The 12,013-nt window shown below is 41.5% G+C and overlaps 2 protein-coding genes across 5 annotated transcripts in view; both read right to left on the minus strand.

Annotated features, from left to right (window-relative positions):
- phlpp1 (PH domain and leucine rich repeat protein phosphatase 1) overlaps positions 1-2,578 on the minus strand; it is a 45,036-nt gene extending 42,458 nt beyond the window's left edge. The window contains exon 1 of the mRNA XM_067529402.1: positions 564-2,578. Within this exon, the coding sequence (XP_067385503.1) occupies positions 564-2,208 (1,645 nt within the window). The 5' untranslated portion in view covers positions 2,209-2,578. The remainder of the gene's footprint in view (positions 1-563) is intronic.
- Positions 2,579-4,425: 1,847 nt separating this feature from the next.
- The window catches only part of LOC137140782 (phosphatase and actin regulator 1-like), a 41,407-nt gene continuing 33,819 nt past the window's right edge, over positions 4,426-12,013 (minus strand). For 3 of the 4 annotated variants that reach the window (XM_067529405.1, XM_067529406.1, XM_067529404.1), the window contains exons 8-12: positions 11,002-11,057; positions 9,717-9,778; positions 8,555-8,695; positions 7,227-7,303; positions 4,426-7,084 (exon numbers count right to left, since the gene is read on the minus strand). In XM_067529405.1, coding sequence (XP_067385506.1) covers positions 7,069-7,084; positions 7,227-7,303; positions 8,555-8,695; positions 9,717-9,778; positions 11,002-11,057 — 352 coding nt within the window. In that variant the 3' untranslated portion in view covers positions 4,426-7,068. Of the gene's footprint in view, positions 7,085-7,226; positions 7,304-8,554; positions 8,696-9,716; positions 9,779-11,001; positions 11,058-12,013 lie in introns of those variants that run through there. The other variant, XR_010916488.1, reaches the window with a different exon arrangement.

Here is a 12,013-nt window from a genome sequence, read left to right on the forward strand (position 1 = left end):
GAAAGGGCCCCATGTCTGAGTGCCATAAGTTGTTGCGATGGCTTTGTGGCGATGTCATGCGTGTCCATGGGAGCACATAGTGCTGCTACACTCCAACAAAGACAGCCAGGGATGAAAGAAACAAACAAAAATAGAAAAAAGAAGTCCTTTGGGAAAGGTAGAGCTGGCAAACTAGGGGTCTTTGGACCATGACCTCAGACTGACCCATTCATGCTGAGTAACTCTGAATATGATAAAAACCTCATAAATGCAAGACTTTTAATATATCAGTCTACATTTCTGCTGCACTCACCTTGCCTTACAGTGTTCACAAGCTTTATGTAAAGTTCTACAATAATTCAAACCCTATAAAGAGCTTCAGTATAAACTGTTGCTTTGCTTTATTAGTACAATTCCAGAACACACACCTGCCTAAATGCACCGGTCACATTATTCGATACAGGTTCACAACCTGTTACAAACCACACAACACTCAGGATCTGCAGTCCAAACGGTGCAGCGTGAGAAAACAAAGACCCAAGCAAGTCCTAGAATCAGCAAAATCCTGCCATCATCTCACTTACCTGCATAGAAACGCAACAAGGAGCCAATTTCTGTATTAAGCCCTTCCTCTTGAACTCTCCAAGTGTCCTTAAATCCAAGCTTAAAGAGAAAGTCGTTCTGGATCTGCAGAGGCCTCTCATCCGAGCTAAGCCTCCTGACAGCCTCGCCGTGCAGCTGAACATACAGCGTGGGGCTGGAATCACAGGAATCTCCATTGTGGTCAGCTGTCAGCCCTGATTTTATAGCACTTTGGCCACAGTCTGGACTTTGGATGTCAGGTGTATTACTTGTAGAACAGGCCCTCGACAATGAGCCGGCACTACTGGTGGGTGGCAGGCTGCCCAGACTGTGTGGGTCGAGTCTGTTATCTGGCTCCATATTATTTGTCATGTCATTTAAGTGTCCCATGTTGCACTGCTTGTAGTTGGCAGTGACAGCAGCAATGCCACTGGTGTGATGCTGAGAGATGGGGTCCATGCTTGAGCTGGATGCAGGACAGGTCAGCTCCAGTTCCAGTTCATCTGAGGAGCTGCCGTACATGTCATGGGCCTCTGTGGCGCTATCAAACGAAGGGCTGAGGATGGATGCCTCCGTGCCCAGGATCATGTCATCACTGAGGGAGTCTCTGTGCTCGCTGAGCTGAGCCCCAGAGCTCAGGTCATCAAATGCACTGCTCTCCACATCTGAGCCAGAATTTAATCCGTAACTATCCAGACCGTTCCTGTGCTCTGAGTCATCTTCATTGGGGGTATCCATATTTGAGTTAGAATTTAAATCAGACAGTGAGCATGTTATGTTATCTTGTGACTCTGATTCTGGGGTGAAAAGTTTTCCATCAATGTCCTGTTGCTTTTGCCTCTCATCTGCATTCTCCATGAGCAGCAGTCTCAGTCTGTCACTTGGATGGTCCCTCAAGTCTCTGGACTCCAGGGAAGTCAGATGCTTGCGTTTCATACTTGACTCTTCGTTTATCTTGCACGGTTTGACATTATATTCATATTTCACATTGCAGTTGCCATTTTTGTCAGTCTTCGGGTTATCCTTACAAAAAATGCGCATAACGGAGCTCGACTTACTGCAGAGTTTATTCAGACGGAGCGCCACCTCGCCGGCTGTGGTGTCCATAGTGCAAAGGACCGGCCTGGGATATGAAGGCGTCAGTCTGTCGTGGACATGTATACAGCCCCGATGGAGATCTGCTCTCACCCACTCGCGATCTGTAGTCTGCAGCTGCATGTTCTGCCGGTGCTTCAGTAGAGTCTTCCTATCCAGACTCCGAGTATGTAAAGATGCAGAAGACAAGGCCGAGTTCATCTTGGCGCCGCCGGCGGCAGTGACAGCGGAGGTGGTGGCGGTGGCTGCAGCTGCCGCGGAGAGGTTCCTCTTCAAGCGCCTCCGTCTCAACAGGATAGAGCTGGAGTTGCTGGTTGAGCTCCGGCCATTAGACGCCACAGTTTGGTTTGACGCACTAGATCCTGCTGCTGTAGAGGCGGACCGAGAAAGGCTATTCCCGTTCTTTGCCTCTACGCGGGAGGGTGTCAAACGTCCACCGCCGTCATCCGCTGGAGTCCCCCGGGCGACAGACAGTCCGCTGGGCTTCTTCATTAACTTGGTCGCGCCTCCATCCGACGCGCCATCCATAGCGACAGCCTGCACACTTTCCATCTCTGCCAATGAAAAGTCCCCCACTCCTAATAAATAATGCTGCGCACTTGATTATACCTAAAACCCCTACATTTAAAAGCCTGAATGCGAGCCCACCGTGCTAAATGTCCGCCAACTGGGCGGCGTTGCTGACTTATGCCACTAGTAGTAGTCATTCACCTCCTGTCTTTCTTTCCCTGTCGGAGTCTCCTCCGCTGCTCCACGAAAACATTTCACCGATTAAATTCGCTGGGAAGAGGCTGGGCGCGCGGGGACTGATCAGGGCGGAGACGTGACCGTGCGTCCCATTTCGACCAAAATACGGCGCTAGAATATGGAATGAACGTCGCACGACCTCGTACGCAAATGCTTGCTGATATATATTCATGAGGACGACACAAGACGGGATCGCTAACAACAACGCGGTGCTTTGTGGGAAGTGCATTGTGCTAGTACGGGTCCCGGGCTCGCTCGTGTTGAGAAGGAAGCGCGTGATGACTACATTTCCCAAGACCCTTTGCTTTAGTTTCAGTCAGGTGAGGCGGTGAACAGAAGAGAGGTGTAAACATAGCTCGTATAAAGCGTTTGGATCGCTGGGCTGAGTTCAGCTGCAAGCTGGTCTCCGCTATAATGTTGTCTATACAGTGAAGGAAGCGACCACACGGTTGTTTAAAGCTGCACCCAGCTAACAGCTAACAGCGATCAACGGTTTAATATGAGCGGGAACTCGCAGTTGTTATTTCTGTTTATTAAGATTTGCCTCACGTTGTGGTTGTTTTCCCCTAACAAGCTAATCATAATACCACCGTGTGGCATAATTAAGCTTCCCTGTACATACAATTATTGGAGATTAATTTTTGACGAGGCAACTAACTTCAGCTCCATCTCACCAGGACGCCATTTCACAAGGCCTCTCCTGCCAGAGTCGGTCCGCTTGTATTATGTTGTATTTCTCGCCATCTAGTGGATCAAACCGCAAGACTTGACCTAAACCTCCGCCAGTTGAGGACACAGCGGCCCCGATCAAAAGGGCGGAGGGTTCTTAGTTTTTCAGGTCACCTTTTTACTTACCGGTGAGGGCAACTAGGGTCGTACTATTATTATACGAGTTAGTCCCTTTTTATTAAGGATTAAAGGCTTTCTTGCAATTGCGTTTAATTCCAGAAACACATTGACAACTGGTACAAATGATGCACATACTGCTAATGTTAAAGATTTTTACCAGTTTATGCTTTTTCTAATTTTCTAATTTTCTAATTACATTTTCAGAAATAAGCTCAGGCTTAAGCAATATGAGCAATTCTCTTCTTAATACTACACCACGCATTTTTGACCTCTGCAGAAACCATACAGCACATGTGGAATAAATCTGGACTGTTGATCATGTTTGATGTTGTTTATAATATTTAAAAAACAGAAACTGTCAGACTACTTTTTTTTACCAAAAAAATATTTTAGAGCACGGACTTAGTCCTATAATACTATAGTACTACTGTTTGTAGTTAATTACATTTATAGGCAAGTCCGAATACTTGAGTATTGAGTTTGTTTATTCTGTCCAGATAGTCACATTTTTTCTGAATGTAGCATTATTGGTTACATGTAAATCTTTAAAGTGTATTGTTAAAAAAATACACAAAAATGAAGAACACTAATAAAATCAGCAAATATTACAGTCACATTTATAAGGGGCTCCTTATGGTTACAGACCAAATACTCAGTTACTCTGCACTTGGCCTAGATTTTTACTTAAAACTGTTTATATTCCAATTTTAAATCCATATCATCCTTAGCTTTTGTATATGAATTAGGCAGAAGTGAGAAGATGACAGTGTTTGTTTTATTGAATAACTCCAGAATTTCCAATGTTTGCACTGTGCTGAAACTTGTAACTCATTTTGAAAAGAGATCTAAACCAGTTTTATGTTACTTAAGCTGTTCTATTACAGAAAGTGCAACTTTGAGGGTAAAGCAGTTTGATTCTTTCTATCAACATTTAGTTTATATTGAAGGCAACTACTTTTTACATAAAAGACGGCACAAATACTGACAACTGTGCTGTGGAGGGCCAAGCTGTTGAAGGATACTGTATGTGCCAGGTAAGTGTTTAATATACAATATTAAGTAAATACACTATGCAATATATTATGGAAATAATTTTGTCCTAGTTAAGAATGACCTTCTCTGGAGGTGCATGTGTAGATGATGAAATGAAAGGACGGAAATGAAAGAGGAAAATAAGCAGCCCAAACAAGTTATTTTAATAATTTGATCTCAAGTACAATGTCCTCATTTTAAACCTTGTACTTGAGAACAAATTAATATGACATTTTTGGCTTAGGAGGTACAGACTCTATTGCAAAGTAACAAGCATAATATTGAAATGATTGTTACTACACATTAAATTACAGTTAGTTTCTAAAATGCGAAGGCAAAAATGTGTTTTACACAATCAAATTCAGGAATGCAAGAATTTTTAGGTACTGAAGTGAGTTTTAAACAAAATAATTATGTCTAAAAGACAAATGCATTCAGAAATGAACTTTAATTGGCATGATGTGTCCTTTACATGGTATTTTGTATTTCAAATGGAGAAAGAAAAAAAAAAAAACCCACAACTTTCAAAATTGTCCAGTTTCTCCACCACATGTAATAGGAAACAGGTTATTGCTGAATTCATGTTCCTAGATTCCAGCAAAATTGAAAACATCATGCTCAGCCAAAAACTCACATTTGAAGTGTATTTGTATAATTTCTATTTTTATGATCTATTATACTGAACCTACAGATGGCAAAATTTTAAAATAATGGCATGATGCTGGAATCAAACAGAAGCTGGTTGTAAGACAAAAACATACCCTAAATTTCAAAGTCTGAAGTTAGATAACCCAATTCAATCTTGAAGTATTAATGTAACAACTTCCCAATATTTCCCCACATATAAAACAATGAAGGGCAAAACTGTGTGTTCTTTGATCTCAGATTTATCAGGTCATCTGTCAATCACTGGTCAAGACCTTGAAAATAAGGGGGGAAAAAAAAAAAAAAAAATTCAAATTTTCCTTAGCAGGAAGCATCATAGTAGGCGGCTACTAACTGTTCATCTCTCCTACCTTGCTTCATCTGAACAATAAAGAATTTCATATTGCAACTTTAAAAGTAATACAGTAAAAAATAACAAAAATATTCTGTGTACATAAAGCTTGTGAGCATTGAAATACTAGTCTAGGATCAGTGATCATGTAACAAGACTATCAAAATGAAGAGAAACTGGTCACAGATCAGAAATCCAGCCATATTTCACAAACTTGGGCCCCGTCATTAAAACAGAGACCGTTGTAAAGCCTTAACAATGAATTTTAGCAATAAAAATGTTAAAATCCTGACTCAGTGAAACCACTAAAAATCAGTACTCACATTTTTTAGTAATAATGCATCACTGTGTTCAATTACAAGTTTGAGAAGTGATTCAGATCTTTCCTGAATGTGTAAGATGTCAGAGAGGCAGAATTTTTAAAAATTATTTTTTTTTGGTGGCTCAGTCAAGAAAAATGCTGACAACGTCCTCCTGAATAAAGCTTTCCTAAAGTATATTAAAAACAATTTAGACCCTGAAGTGAGGCATAGTGTATAAGCACAGTAAAAAATGTTGGGGGGTACACCTCCAGTTTAACTTTTTCTCTACAAACAGATATTGCTTGCTCAAAAGCGAATAATGACATGAGTATAAAAGTAAAGTGTATAATACAATGCACATTATAAGCAAAGATCATCAAACACTAATGCAAACAAATGAATTAAAAAAAAAAAAAAGAAATCGTAATGTAAGATAGTGAGCCTAGCTTTTGGTTTTCCATTTCAAAAATTAGCAATCCAAAGGGCTAAGGCATGTAAAAATGAGTAAGTGAAGTGTCTCTTTAAAAAAAGAAAAAAAAAAAAAGAAAAGTTTAAAACCAATAAAATAATATAAAAGTTAACGTTGCACATACTGGGTCCTGAATGTATCTCCCAGCTGCAATTTTTGTATTAACTTTATAAGATTCTGACATGAATAAAACTTGGTCAAGCATGATTCTTCTCTAAATTTAACTTTCCTTAGTATAAACAAAAATGTACATTTAAAGAGTGCAGGCATTGCCCAAACTCCCAAATTCACAGTTAGCAATTAAATGTCAACATTGTCGGTACAGTGAGAAATGCACGTAAGAGGAAAAGTCTAAAGTCAGGACTACATAGTAATGACACAGGGGGGACTCCAGGGGGTGCTAAAGCCAAAGGAAAACAAAAAAATACTGCACATATATTTCTAATGTTGGACTCTTCCATCTTTCCTGTATGTCCTTGTAAGTCCCAGCAGGTGCAGTAAAGATGGATTTCCTGCTGGTGTAGCAAGCTCAAAACAATCAACCCTGCATCGTTTCACAAAGGTGTCCACAAGGGCTAGAGGAGCCCAGAGTGACAGCTTCATAAAGAGGAGGGATGAAAATGTGTCCACTGAGGATGAGTCTACGGTTGTTATTGATGAACCAAGGTACGGTTGCCCTCAGCAGATGTCAATCAATTGCAAACTCTCCTGTCGTCCAAATGACCAGAGAACTGAGTGCCTGCCTGAGAGCTCCGGAGTTTAAGAGACAGTCAATCAAGTTCCACAGAGGGGTGATGTGAACCAACTGGTGTCTTTGTGTGCTACTACAGTGAATGGTGTAGAGGGGGGGCTCTGCTTCTTGTGGTGTAGTACCGACTCAGTTGTGTGGGTCTTGAAAAGGCATTTCAGAAGACATGGCCTTATTGTAGAAATGGGCACCATTTTACTGTCCAGCACTTAAGGTTCTCAGTGAAGGAGAGCGCCAGTCCGGTGCTGCTCAAGACAGTGATGGTCTACTATGGTCTGTGAAACCTAAAAAAAATACAAACACAAGAAAAACATTTCATCCGATCAGCTGTGCAGCCGGTACCTAGGGCACAGGAATAGCTACAGCTGTACAGTGGGGTGTGTTACAGAGGCGTGCACGTGCAGATAAAGGGTTTCTAAACATTACCTGGTTAAATGGCGACTTGACTCATGTACCTCCATCTCATTGCTCTTGAAATCATTGAGTTCCTTCCTTATAGCTGCCTACAGAGGAAAAACAAATACAAAACAAGGAGGCAGATTGAGAGAAGCTGTAAAGGCTTAGTACACAAACTGCAGCCTCCGTTAAGCGTAATTGATGCATGAAGCATGCTAATCTTGAGGCCGTGAAGGATTCTGCTGAATTCTTTTCACACATCACAAGTGCCTTCAATTTTCTTCTCGAGACATTAAAAAAAACGCGAACAATAGTATGCAATCTGTGGCTGTAATACTTGGTTAGTCACCTTGTGTTTTTAACTTTAATGAAGTGTTAATGCAAAGGATTTACATAGATTAAAACAAAAAATATGAACCTTCATGTTACAGTGTGGAAAAGGACCAAATCATATAACACTGGAAATAAAGCCGGCAGTGTTTTTATTGTTTCACTAGGGGACACTAATTACACATGCAGGCCACATCTCATCTCTGCTTCTCTTCACAAACATCTCCTTTCCAGGAAGGTTTTTGAACAGAATCTAAAGCAGTTTCCCCATTTACATTTGGGACAATGCCCAGTGAATCACAGCTTCTAAGTAGCACCACTGAAGCAGTGGAGGGCTGAATGACTTGCCCAAAGGCAGGATAAAGATTCTCAAAGTGGGAATGAGTCAAAGTTCCAGGAACTGAAATGGTGTGCTGAGACTTTTTAATAACTTTGCATCCTCTCTAAAGTGTCCCATGTGACAGCATCCCAGCCAGGTGAAGTCATTGCTTGTGCTATTCAGCATGACCCAGGGGGGACATCTCCAGCCTTGGGGAGAATTCTTCTGTGACAGGAGAACAAGCATTTAAATATGTGCTACATGGTTGCAACAGGAAGAGAAACATTAGCAAAAGCACTGAGGCAGAGGGGTCCTGAGGCACAGCTTGTCCATTTAGACTCTTATGTAAGGGGAGGTATTGCATAATCAAAATGCTAACTACGATTTTCACAAGTGGTCCTCAGGTGTGACCCTGTGCGTACAGAGTTGCGCATCATCAAAGCAAAGAAGACAGCATATCTGCTCCACGGAAATCCAGATCACCTTAGAAGTCGGAAGCATAACTGCTGGGCAGTGAGCAGCAGTTCTCCCTCAGGCTGTGTACTCAAACAATACAGCTGAAGTGAAACTTGCCATAACCATAGAACATTCTTCTACCTTGTACTCTTCCTCACTTAAAGCTTGCATCAAGACATTTTAAAGCAGGCTGTGGGAGATCTTCAAAATTTAAGAAGGTTCTCTCAATTTAACACCAGTAAGTGATACTGGCCTTGTCAGCTGCTGTGAGCCTGGTCCAAGGTTTATCTGCCCGTCTGTCGTAGTCCTGGGCATCTGACACCTCCACGTAGTCACTGAATCGAATGAGAATTTTGGCCTGCCTCAGCTCCTCTACAGTGGGCCTCTGGCTCAGCTGGAACAAGTGCAAAAAAAAAAAAAGAACCCTTAGCCACTGTCAAAGCATCTGAATTTGCATACGCTCAAGTCCATATCGGAGGAACGAAAACTACTTTGCATTTAGTATTTTTTTTTTATGCAGGTGCATCAGAGAGGAGCTCTAGATCACTTTGCTGTGGAATTTAGGACATTTATTGAACCATGTCATCATATTAGCATTTCTGTCCCTGGAGACTAAGAGAGATATCTTTATTAACCCCCAGAGAACAAACTATTAAGTGTATCATTTTAGCTTCTCTCCTGCACAGCGGAATTCACACTGTAGAGCTGAAGGTACTGACTGCAAACATCTAAGGTTCACGCATTACAAATCATACAATGATAAAATAGGTTTCTAATCTATTTTTGTCTCCATCAAAAGTCAAACATACTTATTCTCAACTGAAAGTATATAAGAAAACCATTTCACATACATTACTTATTTCAGATATCAGTGTAAGATTAAATTCCGCAGGAACATGTAAGGCAGGTTAGAAACACTGAGGCAAAGTCCATTTTTAGCTGTAACACATCTAACACAGTACATAAAACATTTGAAATGTTTATTTAAGCTGTGTAGTAATGTATAAAAATGAATGAGCTCATATCTATTTTTTTTCCCCCCCTTTAAAAACACACGAGTATTTGTCATTTTGTTTAAATGCTGTATACAGTAAAAGCATGTGATGCATGCTGTCACAAGATCTTTGTTTGGAACAGCATGTCTGCAGGTGAGCTCAAAGTGCTATTCTTTAATTGAAAGTGATGGGAGCATGCTCAGCAACCCCCTATGGGGCAGCAGGATTTGGCAACCAACTTCCTGAAGGGCCAAGGGCAACAGGGACATAAGTGTCTCCTGGGGGAGACCTTCGAACTACAACACCAGGCCTGTAACAGCTTAGATTTTCACTGCTTGCCACAGATGAGTCACTGTCACAGCTTTTGTTTCTCCTGGCCAAAAGTGTGGGTTCGCACCTTTGGAGCTATTTTGGACTCACCTTTCGTGTTAGCCTTCGCTTTATCTCTCGTTTCTCCTCCATTTCTTCCTGCTCATTGCGAGCTACAGAGAATGAGCGTACAAGAGTTAGAGGCACATGCAAACAGTCAAGTGTTTACGAAATGTTTTGAAATTACTGAAAGGGGAACAAACACCATTTGCATAATGTGGCTCATTAGATTCACACGAAATTGGATACGTTTCCCAAAGCTTAAAATAGTTTTCATCATTGGCTGTTTAATACTATTAGGAATGGGTGTCGGGAGAGAATGTTTGTTTTGTTCCTTTCAAGTCATCCTAGGGCCTTTTAGTTCCTGTTTATGATCAAGTGATTAACCTATTTAAGAATAAATGTTCATTTATTATTAGGAGAGAGGAGAAATGTGGATTACATTAAGTGCTAATCTTATATTCCAAGCCAGTTTTTTATTTTGTTTGTCCTTTCGGCTTATCCCGCGAGTTCAGGGTCGCCACAGTTTTTACGCCGGATGCCCTTCCTGACGCAACCCTCCCCAATTTCTACCAGGCTTGGACCGGCACTGCACGGCTGGGGAATGGGAATGGGCTGATAAGGGTTTAGGGTCTTGCCCAGAGACACTTCGACATATAGCCGGGACAACCGGGGAGCTGACCCTGTGGCCCGTGGACGACTGCCGCCCCCCCCTTATATGTCAAGCCAATTACACAAACGAAAACCTCCAGCTTAGAGGAGCAAGTTAAAAGAAGAGACGCGTAAACACGACGCGTGCTGGGACACGGCTCGTGTTTGCAAAAGCGTCAGCAGTCAGTGGATTTGTGTTGTTGCTGAACACACACTGAATCTATAGGACTGCCACAGAATAAAAGCGTTTGTTTAACCTTGGTACTGTTTGCTTGTGAGTGATGCAGAGGACAAGACTTGTCATGAATTTTCAGATTTTGTGTTTTGCTCCTGCACTCTGCCAATCATGCGGGAGCCTCTGGGAGAGCAGGAACTGTTGGTAAATCAGCCTTTTTGATGTGGGAGCTGCAGAGTCCCAGACAACTGAACAGCTTTTCTCTGATACTGTACGTGTGTTAGCTAAGAAACCAGTCTCTGGACATTTCTCCTAGGGGACACCCTGCTGCCTGTCTACTTGCCTCGCATGAAAGGCACACCGAGGAGAAATAAAGATGTATGCCACAGTTAGTGTAGGCTACATTTTTTTAAAAAAAAGCAATTTATCACACAGTTTGTGAGGATACTGGCATTTTGACATTCTCACACTTTAGAAATCGTTTTAAAATTACAGGTTTCACGAACTTACGTTTGAGGATGTTTCTTTGTTCTAGCTCTTCTGCTGTGGGTCTCTGACTCAAGCGCCTGGTGAGAAACATGCAGCAATGGTCAGCACATAATCACAGGCAAGAGGTTAGCAAAAACACTAAATCAATAGGAATTAAACTCTTTTGACCCCAACGTGAATTGGCGTACTTTTTAATAATCATGTCATCAACTGAAATGTTTCCACAGATTTACTTTTATGAGACATGTAAATATGGAGACACAGTTCAGAAAAAAAAAAAAAAAATAGTTCCCCCCCCTAAGTTGTACAGCACACTTGTTTTATGACAGTTACTCCTAGAAATATAATTTTATGAATTAAATAATTTGTAAACAAACATACTGCACATATAGAAGGATGCACCAGATAAAATCCTGCTGACCATGAATAAGATATGTTCTCATTTGCATCTTATTTAAGCTCTCGCAGCCTGACAGGGACACTTCCCACACCTTTAGGCAGACATGATCACCAATCCCCCTCTTCTGAATAAGAAGAAGTGCATGAAAATACAATGCGAGAAGGGGACCAATAGCCAGATGTTGCTGAAGATTCAGCACTCATTTGATGCGGAATAAGGCAAATGTGATTAAAGGTCTTTTAAAATGCCAACTGAAAGGTTTTTACACTTGCACATCTACTAAAATAAAGCCACCACACACAGACCGACACAAGAAACAGGACAGCAAGGCCCTGTCACAATCACATTTCACTTTTATGGAACATATGAAAAAAGGTACATTGTGCACACATTTAAAATTTCCCAATTGTAAATGACTCAAATGAGTAAGACACCCAATGCCTGTGAAAGGTCATTCGCAGTACTTTCAACTTGGGATTCTTTTTATAGCACCGTGTCAGGACCTTGAGGCAGTAAACCTAACTATATCAGTGATACTGCATCTGGAACTGCTCGGACCTGTAAGCCACTGTATGCAGCGATAGATTCCTCATGTCATCCTCTGTTATTTTTTGCCTCCCACTTGAGGGCTAC

The sequence above is a fragment of the Channa argus genome, chromosome 14 (assembly GCF_033026475.1).
Source record: "Channa argus isolate prfri chromosome 14, Channa argus male v1.0, whole genome shotgun sequence".
NCBI classification, from domain to species: domain Eukaryota; kingdom Metazoa; phylum Chordata; class Actinopteri; order Anabantiformes; family Channidae; genus Channa; species Channa argus.